Here is a 26,877-nt window from a genome sequence, read left to right as displayed (position 1 = left end):
AATTTGTCCAGCGGAAAGTATATCGCTCAAGAATAATGTCCATATGAACAAGATACAAAAATAGCCCATTTTGCACTTTTTCGTACACTGAACTAAATCTTCTAAAAACGTCCGTCTTCGAACAGAAATATAGCCTTGAACAGAAGTATTGACAAACAATAAGTGATATTGTGACTACATTGTCTGGCATCAGCAGGAAAGTAACATTGGCTTCTCCTGTACGCAATCAGTGATGACGATTAGCAGCCGCAGAGCTTGGGTCTCATTCTCAACCAGGACGAGAAATAGAAAGGCAATGGTAGGATATCCCCAGCCGGCCCAGCGTACGGGTGTTGTCTCCTGTTTCTCTTTCAAAAATTCCTTATCTTGACGCGATCATGCTAGAACTTTTTTAGTTTTTTCGATCGTTTTTCACTCCTCCGCAACCACCTTGTTTCAGCGTATGTTAAATGGATAAATTCGTTCAGTTTTTATTTTACTTGCGCAACTGTGTTAACCAACAACCAAAGAGAAATTTAAAGGCTAGTTTTCTTTTGTTAGATACAACCTAATGAGAACCAACGGAAAATGAAGACAAGAAAAGTACAAAAAGCACTACATATAAAGATTACTACTAACGTATTTAAACACGCTAGGTGGCGCTGCATTTCTATGACGAGGAGCAGAAACATTCACAGTACGTGGAAAAGTAAGAGCAGAACGGAAGTCAGTATTTGGGTGTGCCAACCCAGACGTCTTGTTCAACCAGTCTGGGAATGGTCGGTTCCTCCAGGACCGACGAGAATACACGTGGAAGTTTTAACGTGTGAGTGTTAAAGAAAAGCTTACATTGACTGCGTTGACCCGACAAATATAAAGAAAAACTGCCAAGGTCCCTGCAGGAATCTTACTATGACATTCTGCGTGGAAACCAAGTAACCTACCACCAAGCCATGTCAGCTCTCACAACTGCTTTTCAAGTATAGCATTATGTTCATGAAGCGCAAATTCTGGCTGTAGTGATGTCTGAACAATTTTATAAGCATCACATATGTACTCCTACGATACAGCCGTCACACCAGGTTAAGATTCACTGCAGTTAAACAAAGTTATGCACTGAATGTGATTGACACTTTATGTCAACCGAAGTATGGCACAAACAGGCAATTGTAACTTTATTTCGAGAGTGTTAGGAAAATTCAGTGCACCTCTACGAAGTGAATGACGACAAGTGGGCGAAGCTATTGATCTTAAGGTCAATAATGTCTATGCTGAAGTAGCCAACAAGTAGAAAAGACGGACAGCTGAATGGCAGAACAGACGCATGGATGGACTAACGGACAGCTGAATGCAATCATGAATGTAAGCGTGGGCGATTGGAGATGCACGAACGGATGGACAGATGGATGATGCTGCTGATCATGTGTTGAGCTGTCGTATAGCTGATTACCAAAAAAATCGGTTGTTTACATATATCTTTCCAGTTTTTGTTGAGAAGGGTGTTCAGTTTCAGTTTAGGATTTGCAGGGTTTGATGTGCGCCCACAAGGTCGTCCCTAAGAAGTTTCACTTCTAAAAGCTGGCATCAGCAGTGTTGACCCAATGAAAGCATAGGGTAAATATCATAGTTCCAGCAAGAATCGAAACCCGTAATTCTGTGGGGCAGTGAAGTATTCTACCGTGAAGCCACGCCTGGTCTCAGAACTGCTTTTCAAGTTGACCGTAATGCTAGTAAAATGTTGATTGTGGTTGAACTGCTGGCTATCCAATCTTATAAACAATACATACATATTCCTATCATACAACTGTGATGTCGGGTCAACGATAATTGTTGTGAGGCGCCATCCACTGAAGCCGATTTGTCTAGCAATGCGCAGGGCGGCCATTCTCGCTGCCACGAGCACTACATACAAGCTTACTGCTTTTGGTGTTGCTAACAGCCATTTTGCTACTGTCGTCATTCTTAACAGTAAAGATGCGACTGTTTAACATATGTGTGTGCGTACAACATCAGTACACGTTTTTAGCGTCGTTTCGTAAAGTTCCGCTCAATAAGAAAAATCAACACGGTCACCTTCCTGCCACAAGCTTCGCATAACGTCGGCACCCAAGGTACGCGCGATAGGCGGATTTTTTTCTTGCTTTCGGCGTGGCGTCTTCTACGGTGTTGTCCAGTTTTCATAATTTTCATATCCAATTTCTACAACAATAATCAACAGTATGCACACTGCGACCTTCGGAAGGTCGCATGTTCACTCCCTACGAGTAGCAAGTTGTATTTTCCTCCACTCTGCCTTCTTCACGTGTACATCACAGTTATTACGAAGCCTTTAAAACGGTACAATCAATGGTCCCTACAGCTTCATTGACCTAATTCATTTTGTTTTCATTAGCATAATGTTAAGCAATAAACGAGCCCTCAGAAATGTGGTATCCTTGTTCAGCCTAATGGCATGCAATTTTTAAAATCTTTTTAAGTTTAACAAATGCTACCATTACCTCCCGCTTAGCAACTTTTTTAAAAATGCACGTGCAGCTGATAACAGAAGTGGGTTGGGTGTTGCGACGAAATTCGAGATTATTGAATTGAATTGAGTTGAATTGAAGTTTATTTGTCCTGAAATTCTTACAGGATCGGGAGCAGGCGCTAAAGGCTATATAGCCTGACATGGGGCCTCTGCTCTTAAATACAGTTTGGCATGCAGGCCACTCAATCTGTCACATAAGTTTTCAGAAATAAATATATAACACAACAAATAACACACATAACTAAATAAATAACACAATAAATAAACCATAACACAACAAAATTCATTATTGAAAGGATAAAATGAAATAAGCAAACCTGGTAAAGGGTTGGTTGATACTTTATAAAGTTCTTCGGAAGGTATTGCATATAAGACAGATGAATAATGATGATCTATTATTTAGAGTATTTCATATACAAAAACAGCTTATTGCGTTTTACACATTCGAGTCACAATTATAAATTTTAATATTCGAACGCTGCTATATTAAAGTATGACAAGCACATTCAGGCATTTCATGATCGACGTACAATATTCTGACTGTCTCGCAGTTATTTTTTATAATTGGTATGAATGTCAGGACACCCAGTTCAAGGGCATTGTGAGTTTCATTTTTAAATACAGCAAACAAAGAACGACTATTTTCTCACTTGGTTCGTAGATGGGACTGCAGACTCCATTCATGCAGAGGCCAGCGGGACCAGCTCTGCGTCCATTGCCACCTATCGGCTGCAAGGTAGAACTTCTGTTGCTTACAAGAATGACCAAATATTGGGCATTATATTGACACTATGAACAATTACTAGGAGTAAGAGCAGTCATGAAGAGCGTTTTTATGCCTTTTTCAAAGAGTTCTAGATGACACCAATTGTACTAAAATAATGTTGCAACTCAAGGGAGAATATTGAATGAAAGGTAAAATGCGTTTACAGTAAAGTTTCAGTGAAGCCATCATAAAGTATTTTTATAGCATCTAATATCACATTCATTCTATATTTACTATTTTTGGAAAGAAACAGTGAGTATAATGAGCATTATTTGTGGCATCAATGAAACGCTCAGCGAAATATGAAATAAAAAATGAAGATATCATTGTAATTCTTGGTTTTTAAGGCAAACAGATTGGATACCCTGTCAAATGCAAAAAAATGACGCCTTGTTTAAGAAGTGAACGAACATGAAGAAGCTTGCTCCGGAGGTTAAATCTGGTAAGCCGTGAGTTGCCCGTACATCCACTCGACCATCATACAAAGACGTGCCCTATAAGGGGCTGCGAAGGTTTTAGGATATGAATCCCCAACAAATATGTATTATTATTATTATTATTATTAATTATTATTATTATTATTATTATTATTATTATATTATTATTATTATTATTATTATTATTATTATTATTATTATTATTATTATTATATTATTATTATTATTATTATTATTATTATTATTATTATTATTATTATTATTATTATTATTATATTATTATTATTATTATTATTATTATTATTATTATTATTATTATTATTATTATTATTATTATTATTGTTATTATTAGGCCTTGGGTTTTAAGCCGTGGGTTCTAATCTGTTCTGTTTTAACTGTTTTGCTGTGGAGAGGTTGAGGTGCTTTTTGCTTCGGCTACTCCATATCACAAAGTTCTGCAGCGAAAAATAAAATAATGATACAGAACGGTACCCAAAAATTAACACTACGGAAAGGAAAAAAAGAAAAAAAAAACTCATAATAGCACACTGAAACCAGTTCAAATAACATGCTAATACACAGTTTTTTTCACGCAGTTCACACAGTCATATATTACTTACACGCACACCTTACTACTCTAGTGTCAGTATATACATGACCACATTTTACATAATACCCATCTCTGGCTGTCAGTCATAGGCGCTTGTCCAGTCCGGTCTCCACTAAAAAGTCTGTCAGGAAGATTATTGCCTTTTTCTGGAGATGCATCTCAGACCATGGTCCAAGTAGTTTCTTTATTGTGAGGGGCCGTCTGTCCAAACTTGCTAATTTGTTCTTTAATTTTTATCTTTCGTTCGCGTATTTACCGCATTCCAAAAGAATATGGCGAACATTTTCTTCTGCATGACCACAATGGCATTCCGGTGAGTTGGATCGATGTATCTTGTGCAGGAAGCTGTTTGTGTATGCTACTTCCAATCTAAGTCGGTGGATCAATGTCTCTAGGTGTCGTGGGAGGTCTGTCGCTATAGAAAGTTTTCTGTGTGGATCGACTTCATAAAGTATCGTTTCCTTTGATTTAGGGCTCTCAAACCACTTCTCCATCGAACAATGATTAGCTCCTTGCGATATAAAATGTTGATTATCCGCCCCAGACATGGGGATTGTGCAATGCCGTCCTTCCTTCAATGCTTTCTTCGCGAGACTATCAGCATCTTCATTTCCCTTTATTCCAATGTGGCTGGGTATCCATTGGAATACGATGTTGTGACCCTGCGATGAGGCATATTCCAGTTTCTGCGATACATTGTGCTATTTCACCATTTTTGTAAGGTGATCTCACATTTCTGATTAGCTGAAGAGCAGGTTTGCTATCAGTGCATATCACCCATTTTTTGTGGCTCGGGATTCTCGCAGATAAGCTTAACGGCTTCAAAGATAGCCACCAATTCTGCTGTCATCGATGAAGATTTGTGCAATAATTTGTACATCTTCTTTTTCTGAATTTCGGGTATAAAGACCGCACAGGCTGACGCTTCTTCTGTGCATGATCCGTCTGTATATATCTTCGTTTTTTCATTATGCATTACATGAAGCTGATGAAGTACCAACTGTGCCGCTACTAGAGGTGCTATGTCTGCTTTCTTCTCTATGCCGTCTATTTCCCGGATAACGTATAGAAGTGGCAACGTCCAAGGCGGTTTTGAAGGTTTCCATTGTTTAAATTCTGGTACTACTGCTTGAAATGATGATATAGTATCCTGTAGTCTCGTTGCCGTCCTTTGCGTTAGTGCGCCAGTTAAAAAATGACTTTCATGTTGCGTGAAAATTCTAAATAAATTTCGAGATGTTTCTTTAGTTCGGAGTACTGCCAAAGGTGGCTCTCGAGCCTCCGAATACACTAAAGCACTGGAAGTTGACCGTGGTAAACCCAGACATACCCTCAAGCTCCTTGCCAATAACAAGTGAAGTCTCCTTTCGGTGGAGGCTGGGAGTCCGTGCAGCAGAGGCAGTGAGTAAGTTACGATGGGGCGTATCCAGGCAACATGTAAGGCTAATAACGACTCTGTAGTACCACCCCAATTGGCCCCGCAGAGATGCTGGAGGATTCGAATGGCCTGATTCACTTTTTGTTCCAGGGACTGTACATGAGGCGACCATGTTAGTCTCCGGTCTAAAATTACTCTCAAGAATTTATGAGTTTTAACCATTTGAATAGGCTGATTTTGCAGAATAATCTGAAAATTTCCAGGTCTTTTTAATTTAAACAGAAGTATGGCTGTTTTAGCCAGACTCAGTGTCATACCTCTTTTTTTTAGAAAATGGTCTACATAATCCCATTCTTCTTGTAGAGTTTGTTGTACATCCAAAAACGATGGACTAGACGTCCATATACTTATATCATCAGCATATACTGAACATCTGATGTTAGATGGAAGATTATACGGGAGCTGCGCCATGACTGCATTAAAGAGAGTAGGGCTTAGCACGCTGCCCTGTGGCACTCCTTGGTTGACGACATGTTCTGACGTTGGGCCCTCCTGCGTAACTACGAAAATTTTCCGGTGCTTCAGGAAGTCAGCGATCCAATGCAGTATCTTGCCCTTGAATCCCTGTAACGCCAGGCCTTCCAGAACGTGAACGTGACTCACTGTGTCGTATGCTCGGTGGACATCAAGGAATACAGCGACAGTGATGTTTCCTTGCGTTCGTTGGTTTTCCATATCTGTGACCAAATCCAGAATGCAGTTCATTGTGCATCTACTTCTTCTGAAGCCAGCTGTGCTTTCTGGTAGTAGATTTTTTATGTCTTGCCACCATAAAATTCGTTCATTGATCATTTTTTCCATCGCTTTTGAAAAACAACTTGTCAAACTAACCGGCCTAAACAAGTCCAACTGCATAGGGCTCTTCCCTGGCTTTAGCAATGGTACTACTTTTGATATCTTCCAACTTTCCGGAACTTTTTCTTCTTGCCAACTTTTATTATAGATGTCCAACAGGTGTAATTTTCCTTTTTTGCATAAATTAGCAAGAGCAGCGTATGTAACTCCATCTGTTTCTGGTGAACTTGTTCGTTTTAGTGAAGACAGCACATATTGAAGCTCCTCTGGTGTGAAGCTGTCATCCAGATCTGATGAACTGATCGCAGAGAACTTTGTTACAACCACCGAAGCAGATTCTGCTGAGGATTTATATTCGCTAGTTTGGGCAGTCTCTCCAATTCTCAGTATAAGATCGCAAAATTCTTCGGCAATCACACGTTCGCTAACTCCTCGAGACAGCGCTAGAGCCTGTAGTGGTCTCGAGTGGACTACTGGCTGTCGGAGGGCGCGTACCATGTTCCACAGTTGAGGCGCCGAGGTAAATGGAGAAAGTGAGGCACATAAATCTTCCCACCTTTTGGTTGAAAGCTTCTGCAGTTGGTTACGCATTGCAGAATGTACTTTCTGTGCCACCTTGAAATCTTCTAAATTACCCGACCTGCGATATCTTCTTTCAGATCGGCGTCATATAACCCGAAGCCTCTCATACTCAGCGTCAACACCCGAATACCCATCTGGAACGGGTACTGCACGAGTTGTTTTTGTTAGAAAATTTTTTATCTTCGATGCATAAGTTTTTGCGTCAGAACAGGGTTCAAGAGTTTGTCTGTGTAGTTCTCGAAAGATTGCTCAATTTGTAATTCTTGTTGTGCGGTTATTTTTCGTTTTCTCAACTTTGGGTGATATATGAATACTGGCAAGTGGTCACTGCCTCTTGTTTCAGCGTCTGCAGTCCAGTCTGCTCCAGCCGCTAATTCAGAGGAGCACACAGTAATTCCTAGTACGCTGCAGTAGTTATGCCCCCGTAAAAAACGTCGGAGAACTATCATTTAGTATAGTGTAACCATAATCTTCGCATATCTTTACTATAGCAGATCCCCTTACACTAAAACGCTCACTACCCCACAATTCATGGTGTGCGTTAAAATCAACACATATAATTATGGGATCATGGTCAGATCTACACACTGCAGCCAACTCTGCGTATGAAACGTTTGCTTGAGGGTGCACGTAAACACTAACTACAGTTACAGTAACGTTACCAAACTTCACCTTGCATCTAACGGATTCCGGCGCATCTTTTTTTGATGTAGCCACAAGTGTCGACGGAATATCGCGTCTCACACACAACATCACTCTGCTCTTTGCAGCAGGACGTTCTGCTTGGTACACCACATAATTGGACAAGCGAAAGTTAGTGGATACTCTTGTTTCGGAAATACACAAAATCGGAAACCCGTGCTGAGCGACCCATTTCCGAAAATCTCCACTCTTATTCTGCAAGCCGTGGGTCTTTCCATGCATATAACGCGTTGTGATCGGCTCGTAACCACCCACTTCTTTGAATCACTCAGAAGGTGGCACTAGTGTGAGTGACAGACGGAGAAAGAGAAAGAGAGAGAGGCAGACGGACGGACAAAAGTACGGGCGGATGGAGGCTAGGACAGAAGCACGGACTGACGGACGCACGGATGGAAGCACCAACGGACACAGGACGGACGCATGGACAGACGGACCTCATTGCGGACTGCATCGTGCAGCACATACTTTCCAGATACGCACTCAGATGTATCCATATGCAAACCTCCCACGATCCAAGGACGTGCATATACTTAGTGTTTCCAAGTAACAACGAAGTTACCTCTCAATACAGTCGCCATGGCAACAAGGAAATGAAAAGGACAAAGGAACGAAACGAAATACTAACAAGAACAAAATGAAACGTGATTTGTAAAATATACGCATTGTCTTACATTTTTCTAATGATGTAGTGAACTAACTTTTGAGGAGAGAGTTGCAGTTTAGAGATGATCTCCCCCTCTCGAGCTTCGCCCACTTATCATCATTGATTCCAATAATATGGCGTGATTTTTATTAATAATAATATTAAATGCGAACAATTTCTTAGCGAACTTCGGTGACTTTGACCGTATCTATTCATCCAGCTGCCTACGACTTTTATCTCTCTTGGCAGTTTCAATAATTGTATTGATACCAAAATATGTATGGCGTAACATGACCGTATGACGAGCATAAGTGACTAGTCATCATGACATAAAACTTATGATATGTATGTCATGAAACTCATGATTTACATGATTTACTTGAAAGTCATGACATGTATGGCATGGCAGTCATGGTCTTGCTGCTCTGGCTGTGTTTCGTTCAAAGACATGTTGGAAAACGCGTATGGTATGATATGACTGCATGGCGAACACAAGCGACAAACCCTAACATGAAAATAATTACATGCGTTTCATGTAACAAGAGTACATGACTCACCCATAATGTGCTCGAGACTATTTCGCTAGCTTCGCATATATCAAATTTGTTGTTACGAGATGTGAATAGATGACGAAGGTATGTGACTGATGCAAACATGATAATCATGAGATGCGTGTCATGAAAAAAATGGCAGCATATCCACGGAGTGAATGATGGAGAGTGGGGCGAAGAATTCGTCCGTCCATTCGTTCTTGCTTCCGTCCGTCCATGCCTCCGTCAGCCTGACCATCCACGCGTCCATCAGCCCGTCCGTGCGTGCGTCTGTTCATGCGTCCGTCCCTGCGTTCGTCCATGCAGCCGCCCCTGCGTCCGTTCATGCGTCCATCCATGCATCTGTCTATGTGTCCGTTCGTACATCTATTCAACACTTTAAGTACCACCATCTTGCATCTTTTCATCATATATTCCCCATATAGAAGCACCCCCATCGAGCGGACATTCCAAGGACTAAACGAGAGGTGGCACACGCACACTTTCTTACGGCTTGCGCTTCGGGCCCACTTCCCACCTTTAACCACCTCGAGTTCATGGTATATACTAGTTCACTGTATTCGTGGCACTGCGGCCGAACGCTCGCTAAACTTTTCGAAAACCAAGGTGGTTACGCCCAGCGAGTGTAACGTAGCAACCCTTTCTTGTCAGATAGTGCTCAATGTACATGCCAATGGCTGCTAATGGTGATCGCAGCCTGCGCGTTAACTAAAAGCCGAATGCTCCTGTCTCTCATTCCTCATTAGCAGCCATTGATATGTACATTGAGCACTATTTTTGATTGTTCAACAACTCACAGAAGAAGTCTCTCACCGCCACCACCTTGGAGGTGAAAATGTTATACTTGTTACATACTATGGGGGGCGAACGGGTGCCGCTATAAGGAGCTTCGCCCCTAAAAACAAGACTGCATGCCACGCTCATGATGCGATTGCGGCCGCCTTGCTAGCTTCACATATACCAAGTCTGGTATACGGGAAGTGAATAGATACGAAGGTATGTAACTAGTGCAAACAGGATAATGATGAGACGCGTGTCATGTAACATCCTCACCACATGCCACGCTCATAATGAGCTCGCAGCCATTTCGCTAGCTTCACTTGTACCACATTTGGTATTACGAGACATGAATGGATGACTGAGGTATGGGACTGGTGTGAACATGATAATCATTAGGCGCGTATCATGTAACTACATGACTACATGCCACGCTCATGATGCGCTCGCGCCCGTTTTGCTAGCTGCACATAAATTAGGTTTGATATTATGGGACGTCGAAAATATGAACGACGGACGTCGAATGAACGACGAAAGTATGTGACTGGTTCAATTATGGTAATTATGAGATGCGCGCATGTAACAACATGAATACATGCCACGCTCTATATGCACTCGCGGCTGTTTCGCAAGCTTCACATATGCCAAAATTATTATTACGTCATGTGAATGAATGACACAGGTAGGTGACTGGTGCAAACATCATAATCATGAGATGCGTGTCATGTAAGAACATCACTACATGTCACACTCAAGGCACCAATACACTTCCACGTGACCCTGCACGCGTGCGCGCCATCGTTTATTTTGTCGCGTCACGCCAGCGTTTGAGCGCTCCCGGCGTTCCTCCGTCACGAACAGAGGCAGACGCCGTGCTGTCTGGGTAACTTCGTCGGCACGAAATGCAGCATGTCGCATTTTGCGATGGTTGCCGCCGGCCCACGCCGACAGATGCTGGTCGTGACGGTTGCGCTTGGCTTCAGACTATTGAAGCTCTGTTGCAATTATTAGACAGCCCATAGACAGTCTACGCAGACTGTTTAGAATACAGCACCGAGCCCATGCTGTCCGATAATCGGAACACATATAGACGGCTTTTACGTGAACAGGTGCCATTTCACGTCGAGAAGAGAAAACCAATATAAAGAAACGTAACAGTTGTATTTTCTGGCAAGTCTCGCGCTGAAATGTGAAAGAATTAAACGTTGCTCACATTGAGCGTCTGGAGAAGCGTATGTTTGTTTGAAGACGAACATTCAAGCGAGATTTTATTTATCTGAGCGATGCACTCAGCCGCCATCTTGTTTAGACAGCAAAGTAGCCTGCATCGTATTTGTATTCTTTGTCTATACGATGCGGTCTTCTCGGAGCAGTCTATTTTGCCGGCTGCGTGAGAATTAAAAACGAACTTAAGATCGCCGCAGTTCATTTAGCTTTATATCTAGCCGTCTGCAATGAATATTGGAACACACTCTGAGTGCTCGCGTTCTGCTAGCGTAGCGTCACCGCACCCAGCGTGCGCGCGCATCAACGTTACGATGGAGTATATATTCCCCTTGAACATGATGCGCTCGCCGCCGTTTCACTAGCTTCACTTATACCGAATTTGGTATCATTGGAAACATGATAAATATGAGATGCGTGTCTTGTAAAAGCATGCACTCGCGGCCGTTTCGCTTGCTCCACATATACTTAATTCGGTATTACGTGACGTAAATGAGTGACAAATGTAAATGACAGGTTCAAACATGATAATCATGATATACGTGACAACTAAAACAGGACTACATGCTACGCTCATAGCGCACTCGAGGCCGTTTCGCTAGCTCAACCAAATTGGGTATTACGGGACGTGAATAGACGACGAAGGTAAATGACAAGTCTAAACATGATAGTCATGGCGTGCGTGATAGTCGTGGCGTACGAAATTGCATGGATTCGACCAGAAGTTGCAAGCGCCCCATGCCTTGGATTGTGCCAACTATAGGCGCGCCAATGATCACCAATCGCGTTGGTTGCGTCACATGGAAGAAGACAGATGCGTGCATTGCGTTCGACTTTGACACTGTCATTTTCTTTAGAAGGGGCGTGTCTACTAAGGCTCGAGAATAAGAAACAAGCTCCTTAATGTGGCCGTCGGCTTTAACACGAACCCTACAGATGCCTATGATGCGACCTCGTCCCACTATTGCCATCTTTGACTTTTCGTTGTGGAACACTCCAGAGTGCTCTCCTGAGATAGAAAGGAAAAGAGCACTCTAAATAAGAGCACTAAAGAGCACTCTTTAGTGCACCAATAAGAGCGCTCTAAAGCACTCCAAAACGAGCAGTCAAAGATGGCATGTGATACCATCATTACGTTACAGATTGCCAACTTTGTGACGTTCTTTTGTCGTCACCATGGCGTAGGGCAACGTGAAGTGTAGTAAGGACGCAATCAGATGGCATCGCTTGTTCTAAGGTGAGGAGATCGTGGAGGCACGACAGAACTACGTGAGGCGGAGAAAGGTTGCTTCGCACGACGATGCACGAATAATTTATGTGAGTGAACACCGCGAAGCGAACGCTTGGTGAGGAGGGACCAATTATGATCTTTTTTGTGACATGCCGATAGATGGCTCGCCAGACAGAGGACCATGACGGGCTGCTGGCGAATTCCGCAAAGCACCTCCGGCACGTGGGCAATGGTTTCCAAATCAAAGAAAACCGGGTTATCACATGATAACAACCACCCGACGCACATAAAGGGATGCCGTGAAAAGGGGAGTTATAAGGGAGGAAGTTGACAGTGTTGCGAAAGTGTTGTGGCGACGATAAATGAGTGCCACTATTTTCTTAGTTACAGGGCTTTCCTACGCCAAGAAGCAGGGGCAAAGTGTGTAGCGCCATCTCTCGGGCTCCTTGCGAAGCAGAACATTTTCGGGCACCGGATAGTCGTGGCGTTCGCTCACTTAAAGTATTTTTGCACCGTGCTTTGCATCTAATCTCGGTCTCCGGGCTAGGCTGCTTGAGGCGCAATATCCTGCATTGCAACCAATCCCAGAGTCCATGCGAAACCTCTTGAGGCGCAGAAAGCCTGCATTGCATCCAACTTGGGAGTCGATGCAAGACCGCTTAAGAAGCAGAAAGTTTGCATTGCATGCGATGTTGGATCCCATGCAAGACCACTTGAGGAGCAGAAAGCTTCCAATCCATTCACTCATGGTGTCGATGCAAGGCTGTTTCAGGCGCTGAAAGCCTGCTTTGCATCCAATCCTGTAATCAGGGCTAGGCTCCTTGAGGCGTACGAAGCCTGGATTGAATCAAATTGCGGAGTCAATTTGAGGCCGCTTGAGGAGCCTTCATAGGGAGTTTGAGGAGCCTTCATAGGGAGTTTTCCTCCCTATGAAGACAATGTACGTACGTATGGTTCCCTGTAGCTGTGTCGGTTTCCTCGTGTCTCGAGTTGGCAGAGTCTATGATTAATGCTAAGGTCGCACTGATTGATTCAGTCAGTGGCGACGTGTGTGTTTGTGGAGATCAGCTGAGCAAAGTTATCACTTCAAAGTTTTGAAACGTGATGGTATGTGCTATCACATTGAAATTTTAGACAAATTTAATTTTCATTACCCAATAGATATCAAGCTTTCTATTTATAATGCAGTAGTTTTTTCTTATTTAATTTATTGTTCTCTCATCTGGGTCACATTGCACTTGAGAAATATGAACGAACTGCGTATATTATACAGGAAAGCATTAAGTGACATTGAGTGCGTTTAAGATACGATGCACCCTAAAACCCTTTATATAAATTATGATATCATGTCCATACAAACTTGTACTCATTGTATATAGGAAGTAATTATATGTACCATACGAACGGACAAGTTCGTGCACTTTTTGAGTTGACACCGCTCACAATATATGCAATCTTCATATCTGGGAAAATCTCTCCGGCATGACAGAAAAACAAACTGATGCTTAACCAGACGTTTTTAAAATTGTACTATGAACTCTTTCAATGTGCAAATAACCTAAATATAAATGGTAACTGCGCAATCAAACCATGAATTTATCCCAAAATTGTTTTCAACTCTCTTCAAACTTTACTCTCTTCCTTCATGTTTATGAATTGAAAAGTTTGTGAACACATGGTCATTTTGTTATGAAAAAATGAATAAATTATCAAGAAACCATGTATAAAATTATACTGTTTAGTACTTTTTGTAACTACTGTATAGTGACAATGTATTGTTATGATTGCCATATTGTGTAAATTCTGCGCAAGCACTTCTGCGCTTTCGTTTTAAGCCATGTAAAACGGGAGCTCGAGGCTTCGGAAGTCCACTGGTTCTCAAAATCTTGTGTTCCACAACACAGATATTTCTGGTCAAATTAACGTTTAATTCCCCTGATTTGATCGGGATAATGAGGGTTGGGGTTCGAAAGCCTCCTTACGACCACAACCTAGAAGAAAAAGATGGGATAAGCGCACCTACATTAATATGACACGACATGTGATTACATTTGTGACGTGTTTTCGTGAAGGAACGATCACATTAGACGTATGACGCGGTAGGACTCGGGATGTCAGCCTCAATGCGTGTGTATAAAAAGTTTATTTATGACTTGGAGTACTTTGTACTTAGCTAGGGAAGGGTAGTAAGCCGTCCCTAAACCGGGCTGGGGCAACGCGCTGTTGTGCAAACGAACCGAATACAAAAGAGACCACTTTGATGAGCAAACACAATATTAATGATATTGAATTGAACTCATTCTGGGTGACAGCTTGAATGTCTCGGAAGTACTCCGCAAATAAAATCATCGGTCAGATCCTATGTCTGTGTGAATGACTCTTGCTACCGTTTGGTGCGAGGCGCATTTTTGCTTATAAATAAATGAATGGCAGGTAGGCTGTTAACACTACTGTTATGCATATTTATCTGTATAATGGGTGGCTTGCTGTTGGTTTTACCGCTGCGAACAAAAAAAAACCAGTTTAAGCAGTACTTAAAATATTAGGAGTGTAATAAGTGATGAGGAGCTATGGTCAGTCGTGGATGGGCTAGTTGCGCCTACATAACACATTACGTGTTTTTTCTTGAGCGGTGTTGTTGTGAATAATGTTTATGATGCCTGTCGATGATGATGAGGCTAAAGATTACTCCCCCCTGTAAAAATTATCATAAATCCTAATAAATTGGAAGAAATCGCGGAAGCGCAAGAAAAAAACACAGGTAATTAGGATGTGTGACTCAAAAGCGGAGAGGATGATTCCCGCAGATATGGGTATTCCACCAGCTCAGATTGAGGCTCCGTACCAAAGACTGACGAAGGATCAGAAGGAGAACATCATTGTCTCGCCTGCCACGCGGAACATGCATCCCCAACGAAATGTTGGAAGGAGAAGAGCGCGTGCTCGGGCCCTTCTCCGCCAAGTTGCGGATCTCGACGGGGGTGCCTGCTTCGTAGACACGGCACAATATGATGACCACAGAGACTGATTCACAGTAGTGGCAATCAACCATAAAGGGGTTTCAATTAATGCGGCGTCGGTATGCGCCAAAACAGCCAATGCAGCTGAGAAGGTTGCCATTGCCTTGGCTCTTTTAGATCGGTGTCATGAACATATATATAGCGATTCTAGAGCTGCCATTCGTGCTTTCTGTGTTGGAGCTGTGAGCAAAGAGGCCAAAAACATACTCGGTGACAAGTCGCTTACAACCCAGACCTTTAAATGGTTCCCGACTGATATGGGAAACATAGGCGGAGGAATTATCAATCTCAATAAGTTGGCCCGCTCCAGGGTGCGAGGGTTAGCTGTCCACGGCCGTGGAGGACTTTTGGGCCGAACTCGAGATTTCGTAAACAGGGATCTGCCAACTACACACAACAAAATTGCCCAACATTTCGCTATGGATAGGAAAATCTTTGTGCCTCTACATAGTGTAGCGATGCTGACGCCGACAGGCTAAAAAAACAAGCGTCTTTATTAGGGCGAACTTGTGCCCACGATTCTAAAAACTATGGTCGTCAAGTTCGAGTAGCCGAGTGGCACAAATCCGACTATCTTCCTCTTCCTCGTTGTTGGAACATACGAACGCGTGGCGCATGCCAGCCGAGCCGGTTCTTGCTGGTGCTGGTGCCACGATGATTGTGGCGGGCTACTTGAATGTGGCGAACCTGTCGCAGCATTGCCCCCCTCCTCAGACGCATCGTCCCGATGCTTAAAACAGTGAAAAGATACACGCGCACTCTCACTCGTTTTTCGACGATCTGTCATGATAGGGCTTCATGCGGACTACGTGGACCACTTCCGTGGGATTTCGGCGTCTTGAACTCACGTGTCCAGCAGATCTAACTTCATAAGTGACGTTGCTGATACGGTTGAGTACTTCATAAGGGCCGAAGTATCGACAAAGAAGCTTTTCAGAGAGTCCGTGGCGGCGCACTGGTATCCATATCCACACTTTGTCACCGGGATGATAAAGTGTGTCACTGCGTCGCTTGTTGTAGCGACTACAATCGACGTGCTGTTGGTGGCGTATTCGGTATTTTGCCATTTGCCGTGCTTCTTCGGCTCTTTGCAAGAAGTCATCTAAGTCACGTGGATAGCTGCTTTCGTCCTGTAGTGGCAACATGACATCTAGCGGGGTGGTCACTCTTCAGCCGAATACTAGTTCGAAAGGGGCAACGTGGGTTGTTTCTTGAACGGCTGTATTATATGCGAATGTTACGTAGGGTAATATTTCATCCCACTGTTTATGTTCAACATCAACATACATTGATAGCATGTCGGACAGAGTTCTGTTGAGGCGTTCGGTTAAGCCATTTGACTGAGGGTGATACGCCGTTGTTCTTCTGAGATCGGTATTTGTCATGCGCATCAGGCATTGCATTAGGTCTGCAGTAAATGCGGTGCCCCGATCCGTAATAACGACGATGGGCGCACCATGTCTGAGCACTATGTTTTTCACAAAGAACTTGGCGACTTCGGCAGCTGTCGCACTGTATAGAGAGTCAGTTTCAGCATAACGGGTGAGATAGTCTGTGGCTACGACTATTCATTTCTTGCCTGCACAAGATGTCGGCAAAGGTCCTAGGAAGTCCATGCCGACTTGTTGGAATGGGGCATCTGGAGGGTCTATTGGCTGGAGAAGGCCGGCTGGTTTTACGGGTGGAGTTTTGCGCCGTTGACATTGACGACAAGTTTTCACGTAGCGCTGCACTGATGCGAGCAACTTAGGCCAATAGTATTTCAGTCGAATCCTGGCGAATGTTCGGCTCACACCCATGTGTCCAGATGTTGGCTCGTCGTGGCATGCGTGACGACTTTCCTCTCGCATGGTTGTAGGCACGACTAGTAAAAACGTTTTACCATTAGGTTCGAAGTTCCTCCTGTAAAGGACACTTCCTCGAAGGCAGAACGCGGAGAGCCCTCTGGAGAATATGCGAGGGACTTGAACGTCGAGACCCTGCAGGTGTTGTATAAGTGACAGCAAATCCGGGTTCTCTCGTTGTAGTTGAGCGATTTTGGATGTGTCGACAACGCCTAGAAACGGGAAGTCTTCCTCTTCAGGTAAACTTGGATCGACGGGAGAGCGTGACAGGCAGTCGGCATCGCTGTGTTTCCTTCCAGATTTGTACACGACCGTAATATACTCCTGCAGCCTAAGGCTCCATCTTGCTAGTCGACCTGACGGGTCCTTGAGATTTGCCAGTCAGCATAGAGCATGGTGGTCACTGACAGCTCTGAACGGTCTACCATAAAGGTAGGGTCGAAACTTGTTTATGGCCCAGATGACTGCGAGGCACTCTTTTTCAGTTGCAGAGTAGTTTGCCTCAGCTTTTGATAGTTTGCGGCTGGCATAGGCTAACACTTTCTCTTGACCATTTTGCCACTGGACAAGGATGGCGCTGAGGCCGACATTGCTGGCATCGGTATGGACTTCAGTGTCGGCTGTCTCATCAAAATGGGCAAGTATTGGTGAACCCTGTAGTCGTTTCCTTAATTCGTCAAAAGCTTTCTGTTGTTCGCTTTCCCACGTGAAGGGCACGTCGTCTTTTGTCAGTTTTGTAAGAGGTTCGGCAATCTTTGAGAAGTTTTCCACAAATCGTCTATAATAGGCACATAAACCCAAAAATCGACGCACTGACTTTTTGTCTCTGGGTGTAGGGAACCTCTGAACAGCGGCTGTCTTTTCGGGATCGGGACGAACACCATCGGAACTAATGACATGTCCAAGGAATCGCAGCTCTTCGAAGCCGAAGTGGCATTTTTCAGGTTTGATTGTCAATTTCGCTGACCGGATGGCTTCCAATACTGTGCGTAGTCGCTCTAGATGTTTGTCGAACGTTGCAGAGAATACCACTACGTCATCCAAATACACTAGGCATGACTGCCATTTCAATCCGGCGAAGACAGTGTCCATCATTCGCTGGAACGTCGCTGGTGCGGAACAGAGGCCGAATGGAAGCGCTTTGAATTCGTAGAGGCCATCTGGTGTTACGAATGCCGTTTTTTCACGGTCCCGCTCGTCGACCTCTATTTGCCAATATCCGCTTTTCAGATCTAAGGAGGAGAAAAACTTTGCGGATCGCAACCGATCTAGTGTATCGTCGATACGTGGCAATGGGTAGACATCTCGTTTAGTTACACTGTTCAGTTTTCTGTAGTCGACGCAGAATCTAATTGTGTTGTCTTTCTTCTTAACGAGCACTACGGGAGACGCCCATGGACAATTCGAAGGCTGGATGACATCATCAGAAAGCATCTCCTCCACTTGCTTCTTAATAATTTCCCGTTCTTTCTGTGACACCCGATATGGATGCTGGCATATAGGCCTCGTGTCGTCTTGCGTTATAATTCTGTGTTTCGTGATTGACGTGCGCTGGACCTTCGAGGTACTTGAAAAGCAATCAGAGAATTCTTTTACAAAGGCGTAAATCTGTTTCTTCTGACTGTCCGGAAGGCTCTGATTGACGGTCACGGATGTGTCGATGTTGCAGGCCACTGGTCGAGTGGTTGATGTCGTTAAGCTGCATGGTTCAGTCGCCATACAGAAGTCGTGTAAATAGGCGATAGCCGTGCCTTGAGCGATGTGTTGAAGCTCATTGGAGAAATTTGTGAGTAGGACATCTGCACGGCCATTCGTCAAGTGAACAAGACCCCTAGCTACGCAGACACCTTTGTTCAAAAACAGTCCTACATTTGTATCCGCTATGCCTTCGCGGTTGTACAATGCATCATTTTCTACGAGCACCATTATACTGCAGCGTGGCGGCACAGTTACGCCATCACGAACAACGCGTAGAGCAGTTAGGCGTCGTTCCTCAGATTCCTCCACAGGTATAGCTCGTTCAGTCGAAAACGACCCGCTGGACCTACGCAGGTTAATTACGGCGCCCTTAGCTCGCAAAAAATCCATTCCTATAATGAGTTCTTTTGAACATTCTGGCAGCACAATGAAATCGGCCACGTAAATAAAGCACCGTATTTCAAGTCTTGCAGTGCATTTGCCAAGGGGCGTAATAATGTGACCGCCTGCCGTGCGTATCTGCGATCCACTCCACTGTGTCACAACTTTGTTTAGCTTTTTCACCATCTTGTGACTTATCACTGAATAATCAGCACCGGTGTCGACTAAGGCATTCAGCTCCCATCCTTCCATTCTCAACCGCAAATCTGAAGTAACGTTTTCGTTGCTGCACCCATCTACCGGAAATACACCGTCATCACTCTCAAACCAAACTGGAGGATCTTCGTAACTGACGTTATCAGCGGCCTCACCTCCACAGGTCGCTTGCTTCAGTTTTCCGGGTGTGGACTTGGAGAGCGATGACCAGGCTGCCTTGAAGGTGTACGTGGGCTGGATGACCGGTAGCGCATAGGCGATGGTGACCGGTGTTGGCGTAGAGTTGGCGAGTTCTGGCGCGTCGACAAGTACTCCTCAATCTCCGCTGGTCGTTCGCCGTTTCGGGGGCACGGTGCATATGACGGGAAGCCTCTTAATCCAGCCTGTCGGTAAGGACAGAATCTGTACAGATGACCCGCTTCCCCACAATGAAAACACAGAGGCCTGCGCTCGTGATCATGCCAGACGTCACTTTTCCTGGGCCTACACTTCACATAGTGATGTGTGCTACGTGCTCCTGGGGGCAGATAGGTAGCTGTCGGTTCCCGTGGACGAGGTGCGCTGCGTGCCGCAGGTGGGAGAGGAGTCGTCGCCATCGCAACTGCTGCATTGCGGTGTACCGTGGGTTGTCTGACAACCTCAGAGTATGTTCGGATAGGTCGAACCGGCTGCAGCTCACGCTCTGGCTCTCGTATCACCTGCCTCAGTTCGTCACGAACAACGTCCGTAACAGATAGTGCAGTTGAAGTCTGGGGCATATGCAGTCTGCTCAGTTCTTCTCTGATAACTGATCTAATTAGGTCTCGCAGGGCTTCAACGTCGTTTCGCACGCCTCCGGGGAATACCTGTGCAGATGCGCAGTTAAGATTCCGGTTGTACTGCCGAGCCCGCTGTTCCAGTGTTTTTTCGAAGGCCGTCGCTTCCGAGTAAAACTCTGCAACCGTGCTCGGAGGGTTTTGGACGAGAACGGCGAACAGCTCTTGCTTCACTCCGCGCATTAGATGGCGCACCTTCTTATCCTCAGCCATGTTGTAATCCGCACGCTTGAACACGCGGACCATGTCCTCAATGTACATAGCAGCACTCTCGTTCGTTAGCTGGTTCCTCGATTGAAGAGCTGCCTCCACTTTTTCTTTCCGGTCTATGTTCGCGAACGTAGCCACTGCTTGTCGTCGAAATACCTCCCAGGTAGACAACGAGGTTTCATGGTTCTCAAACCATGTCTTCGCGAAGTCTTCCAGAGTGAAGTATACGCGACGGAGCTTCTCTCTTTCGTCCCATCCATTCAAGCTCGCTACTCTCTCGAACAGGTCCAACCAATCTTCAACATCCTCGTACGAGTCGCCGTGGAAAACTGGTGGCTGGTGCGGTTGGCTAATGAACACTTGTGCTGGTGTTACCTGGCTAGTCATAGTGGTGGCATCCATCGTTTGAATTCCCCTTGGTGTGAAGTGAAGAGGACCGAACTCAGGTGAGTCACCTCGAAGACGGCGACTTGCCCTCTGGTGTACAGGAGTCACTTCCACGGGGTTGATACGCTGGTCGTCGGGGCTACGCTGTCTTGAGCTCGCGGGGCTTTGGTTCATAACCCAGCACTTCCACCAGAAATGTAGCGATGCTGACGCCGACAGGTTAAAAAAACTAGCGTCTTTATTAGGGCGAACTTGTGCCCACGATTCTAAAAACTATGGTCGTCAAGTTCGAGTAGCCGAGTGGCACAGATCCGACTATCTTCCTCTTCCTCGTTGTTGGAACATACGGACGCGTGGCGCATGCCAGCCGAGCCGGTTCTTGCTGGTGCTGGTGCCACGATGATTGTGGCGGGCTACTTGAATGTGGCGAACCTGTCGCAGCAATAGTAAGCTAAATAGAGCGCAAGCAGTTACATTGCGATTACATCAAACAGAAACGTACCCTAACCCTGCCTTTCTCCACAAGCTTTACCATGAGGTTTATTTAACCAACTCGTGTACAAAATGTGGTGGTATAGCCACCTTACATCACATGATCTGGGGGTGCCCTTCGGTACGCGGCACCGACACAGCATCGTCCAGAAAGTGGGACTCCACTCTCCGGAGCCCGGACATAACATCACAGCTTTGGGCTCTCCAGAGCACCCACGATGTGGTGCTAGGTCTCGGCCTCACTGTCACATCGTGAGAGTGGCCAGCCGTGTGCTAGGGCGCACACCTTTGGAGTTTCACAATAAAGTTTTCCCAAACCAAACCAATATATAGAAGTGTTGATTGCGCAAGACGGCAATGTCTGCGGGCAGCCTAAGTCGGCGACGTGGGAAGGCATGGGCCTTTATGATATTTGCGGTGGATGGAACTGGAAAAACTGCAACGGTCGAAAAAGACTCCAGGGCCGCCCCGCTACGATGGTCTAGTGGCTAAGGTACTCGGCTGCTGACCTGCAATGTGCAGGATCAAATGCCGGCTACAGCGGGTGCATATTCGAAATAGGCAATAATACTGTAAGCACATGTGCTCACATTTTGGTGCACGTTAAAAAAATCCCAGGAGGTATAAATTTTTGTAGCCCTCCCCTACGGCGTCTGTCGTAATCACAAGACGGTTCCGGAACGTTAAACCTCGCATACGAATCGAATCAAGACTCCAGGGCCGTGGGTTAACAGCCTAATGGGCCCCCGTGATGACATTGTGGGATAGCTCAAGAGCGAACCCTTGTTATAAACGGTCTCGGCTAGCAAAAATGCCCACAATGAAAGCCATGAGGAAGCGCCAGTGAAATGGTGGGATGCATCAAAGCAGAGCCATAGCGGCTACATAGTGAAGTGTACCAGCTACAATGAGGTCTCCGACAAGCACATATCACAGGCATGGCTGTTGAGAAGAAACAGTTGGCTGGTCATGCTGATGTGAACGTCGGCATTGTTGGAACATCGACTTCAGCTCTTCGTTGCGACTGCCATGCTGGCATGGGTGGTGAAATTCATGGACGGGGAAACGCGGTGCTCGAAGAAGTGCACAACAGTCATGGTGGGAAGGCAGATGCGTGGCGAGCAATTGTGGGACGCACCGCGTAGAGGCAGTAGATGCCTGGACAGTGGCGAAGGGCATGTCTGAATTCAAGGCGCATTACTGCTGGGACATGTTGCCATTCATAGACTTCGGAAGATGGCTATGGTACCTAGAAGGCTCTGTAGGAGGGTCGAATGGTTTGGTTGCTCACCTAAGTGGTTAGTTTGAAAGGTGTGGGCTGTTCAGCCATTGACGAAGCTGTCACTTGTCGTTGGTCTTAACAGTCATTGTAGCAGTATCCCGAAAGTTTCACCGTAACATGCCACAGATTGTAGCTTCGGCTGCGCGCGGCGTCGAGGTAGATGATAGTAGGTGTTGGCAAGACGACAGATTATTAAGGCGGACAGAAGGTCGTGTTCACCAGACTTAGTCGACAGCGATGTCTCGACAATGAGGTGGCATGTAGCGGGAGAGACAATGACATTTTTATACACTGTTGCGTGCGCTAAGGTCGCCATCGTGGGGCCTGACGGGTCAAAGGTGTTCTGGGCCTAGTTGGAGAAGACATGCAGGTAGCCGGCACGTGTGATGGACTTTCGTATCATCAGGCATCCACGGGGAGGTCCTAGCGCAGGTCTCTCGAACTGGGACGTCTTCTACTTCAGTTGCAGGAATGGATCTCCTTGGGACCGGACCTGAGATGCAAGGACTCGTAGCCTGGGGAGTGAGGTCTCGGTCAATGAAGCGCTGCGGGCTGGTTGATATTATGCGCTGTGACGCAGAGGAGTGGAGCAGCGTCCCTACATCAGACAGTCGACGGGAGCTGCTCGAATCCTTCAAAGAGTGCTGCACTTGCTGCCGCAGTCGCTCGCCAAGAGCAGGTGAGCAACGGACTCCCGTCGGCCTCCGCCGACGCGGCGTCCCTGGCCGCAGCTGCCAACGCGGACGCTTGCGTCTGCTCCCCAACACTTGCGTTGCTTGCGACGTGCTCCGTGGGCCCACAGCAAGGGCACAGAAAGCTTTTGTGGCAGCCTCAACTTCTGCCAAAGACGAAACCAACGAACTTCGTCGTGGTGCTCAAACGCCGGACTCAGTTGTCCCTCGCCGACGCGTTCCCAGAGAACGGGTCCGGGCGCACGCTCATTGTTCACCTCGGAGTGACTGCGGCACTGCTAATCACTGTTGTCATGGTGCGGAAATTCTGATCTTAGTTTATACCTCAAACCCGCACATAGCGGACAAACTTATCGGTGAGCTTGCGGCTCCCTCACCAGCTGGACTTGAGCCCCGGCTTGGGTACTTGGGCGCGTACACCCAAGACTTCCGTTATGGAGTATTGACAGTGTGAAGCTCCGACACCGAAGACGCTCTCTGTAAAAGCTTTTGTTGGCCTGAAGGTGGCATACTACATGTGCGGCGAATGGGCAACTCGAATAAGGTGCGCTTCACCTTGTCTGGCAAGCTGAAGTCGATACGTTGCTTACGACGCCCTGCTTATCCCAGTGCAGCCATACAAAAAAAAATGTTACAGCCTTGCGGCTCCATTGGACATCGAGCCGACGCCTGTCCCGGCCCCAAAGCGGACTTTTGTGGCATCTGCGGAAAGGCGGCGCCTCTCACAGATGGCGCCCATGCTTCTCACGAGTGTACACACAGGTGCGCTCTCTGTGCGAAATCCCACATCCCTGAGGACCGGGGCTGTAAAGAACTCTACAGGGTTCCGCCATCCAAGCCGCTTCCGCCTGCATCGGTAGGTCAAGCCGGCCACAAGAAGAGAAGACGTCGTGCCGACGGATATCTGATTCTCGTTCGCCACCGCAGGTGGCTCAACCCGCTGCCATCAACCCAGTACCGCCCCTGCTCCCTGGCGCGGTGCCTCTGGGGCCTCCACGACGAAGCATACCTACGGGTAGACCTCAAGCCAGGGGGCCTACAGCGGCGCAGCCTATGCCCGCCCCACCCAAACCAATACCGTCGTTGCATGGACTAAAACCCGCAGCCCAGGGAGATTCACCCTAGGAGATTCATCCCACTGCGTCTGACAAGGATTTTAGGTGAGCGGCTCGGGCGGGTGAGCCTCTCTACCCACACCCTCAGGGAGTTCGCAACCCAAACCACCAGCTTCTGCTTGCAGTGTGAAACCAAACTGAATTCCACTGGTTGCAGCCCCAAGTTACCTCTTTAACACTGGCAGTGGAGGCACTTGCAAACCACTCATGCTCACCTGATCCGACACACATTGCGCAGGTACTAGAGGTGATGAATAGTACCCCGTCTGAGCGCACAGACACCGCGGTGCACCTCGCGTCGCTTGAGGCACACCTCAACACCTTCGAGGCTCAGATGGCGTTCATAGTGACCACGATCGAGGATCGATTGGCTACCACCCTCCAAACCGTTTTCGACTGCATTCCGGGCATGATAGTTGGTCAGATGACTCAACTTTCTGTTGGAATTCACCATCCTAAGCTTAAGCGAATGTCTCAACCTCAAGCGCACCGACCCCTTTCTCAGGTAGCCGAGGTAAACCCGCCACCTGGCAGTTCAACTGCGACCTCACAAGCGAGCACAAGATCGAACAGTGATTTTATTATGGCTAACTTGGCTCTCCCGAAGGCCGCCCAGATGTTTAGTTCTCAAGATGGCAAGCAACGGCTCTAGATCGCGCCGCGTTCGTGCAAACACGGACCCTTTTACAATTCCGCAGTTGAATTGTCGGGAATTTAGGGCACGCACTAAGCGGGCTGCTCTGCAGCTCCACTTAGAAACCTATACGCATTTGCCCGTGGTACTGGCCCCCTAAGAGTCAGGCGAGCACGCTGCCTTTACAAATTATATCGTGAACCAAAGGGATGCGCAAACCGCACTCTGCGTCCACAGAAATTACAACGCACACCTTTTGCATCTTGACCGTGGTCCGCTTTACTCCTAGGTGACTCTCCTCCCGCTTCGGAAGCAGGACCCGTGAGTACACAACCTAAACGTCTACATTTCTCCGAAATCGCCTAATGTGACCTACGCTGATGTATTTATCAAAGCTCTTACCGTGGCAGGCAGGGAATACCAATCATTGTAGGTGACTTTAACGCCCCTAGTCCTCACTGGGGTTACCATAAGGAGGATCGGCGTGGAAGAAAGTTGGTGGAACTTATTTCCACCCTGGGTCTCACTATCCCTACGGGCCCTGCACACCCGGCCCGTATTGCTAAGTCTGTAACTCGAGACACATGCCTCGATGTCACACTTACTAAGTATATCAATAGGCGGAATGTTTACACACCAAGAAAACCCTCGGCAGTGACCACTGCATTCTTGTAATTAGAATTTCGACATATCTCCTTAGACCGTCCCCACCAACAAGCGGAACTTCCCAACCGCGATAAGTTTCGTTCGGATTATAGACTCTGGCCCTCATAGTCCAACAAGGCTACGCCTCTTGGTCTCACCATCCTCACATTGGGTCTCAAAGGGGCTTTTGATAACTTCACTCACAAAATCATTCTTACCCATCTTTCCCAAACAGACGGTGGGCATAATGCTTTAAGGTACATTCATCAGTTCCTGACGAAACGGGAGACGTACCTCCACATCTAAGATAGGTAGCGTGGCCTATATTATCTGAGTACTTGAGGAACACCACAGGGAGCGCTCCTCTCTAGCGCTCCTTAAAGCCCCTAGATGTTGGAAAGTAGCGACACTCCTTTATCCACGCCGGCACTCTCTCGGCGCGCCGGCAACCTCCTCTTTTTTCACCCCCTCTTTCGCGGAGCCCGCGCATCCTAAGCGCTGAATGGCTGCGGCGGGCGATACCGCCCAGTCAGATGACCCTGACGTCACGAAAAGCGCGCGCATGCAAACTTCGCGCGCTTTTCGTCAATCACGCACGCCATGAACCCTCCAGGCGCCACGCCAGCCCTGCCGCTCTGAACGTGTGTGTGTGTTTTTTTTTTTTGCGTAGAATCGTGAGCTTCGTTTTTTGTGGCAATGGCTGGCTGTTGCGCGTATCAGTGCAGCAGCAGGTCAGAGAAAGGAGTAAGATTATTTTATATCCCCCGAGGAGATAGGAATAGGAATGCCGTGCGCAGAAAGCAGTGGATCCACAACATCGGGAGAAAGGACTTCGCCCCTTCTAAACACGTCGTTCTTTGCGAGGTTAGTGTTACCGATTTCGTTAAATCTCTAGATAAAGTCGTACGAAGATTTTAATGCTCTTTGCATCGCTGGACTCTCCGTTCAGTTTAATAGCGAGCACATATAAATATGGATATAGCTGGGTCTGAATGAGTCGCTGAGCTTTTTTTGTAATTCTCTGTGCCCTGAGATAGTTTTCTTGTGTTTTAGCGCGTGCGTTAGTTTTCTTCATGTGTGTAATTTGTAAATTAACGTGTGTAATTCCTACGCATGTGTGTGTAGGAAGTTACGTATCTGGTATATGTATGTATTATGCGTGTATGCTCATATAAAGAAAGAGC

The 26,877-nt window shown here is 46.3% G+C and overlaps 1 protein-coding gene across 2 annotated transcripts in view; it reads right to left on the bottom strand.

Annotated features, from left to right (window-relative positions):
- The window catches only part of LOC142768494 (uncharacterized), a 102,156-nt gene that overhangs the window by 7,766 nt on the left and 67,513 nt on the right, over positions 1-26,877 (bottom strand). For both annotated transcript variants that reach the window (XM_075870484.1, XM_075870485.1), the window contains one exon: positions 3,157-3,235. In XM_075870484.1, the coding sequence (XP_075726599.1) occupies positions 3,157-3,235 (79 nt within the window). The remainder of the gene's footprint in view (positions 1-3,156; positions 3,236-26,877) is intronic.

This window comes from Rhipicephalus microplus, chromosome 8 (genome assembly GCF_043290135.1).
Source record: "Rhipicephalus microplus isolate Deutch F79 chromosome 8, USDA_Rmic, whole genome shotgun sequence".
Lineage (NCBI taxonomy): Eukaryota > Metazoa > Arthropoda > Arachnida > Ixodida > Ixodidae > Rhipicephalus > Rhipicephalus microplus.
The sequence above is the reverse complement of the archived record's forward strand: the minus strand, read 5'-3'. Positions and strand labels throughout refer to the sequence as shown.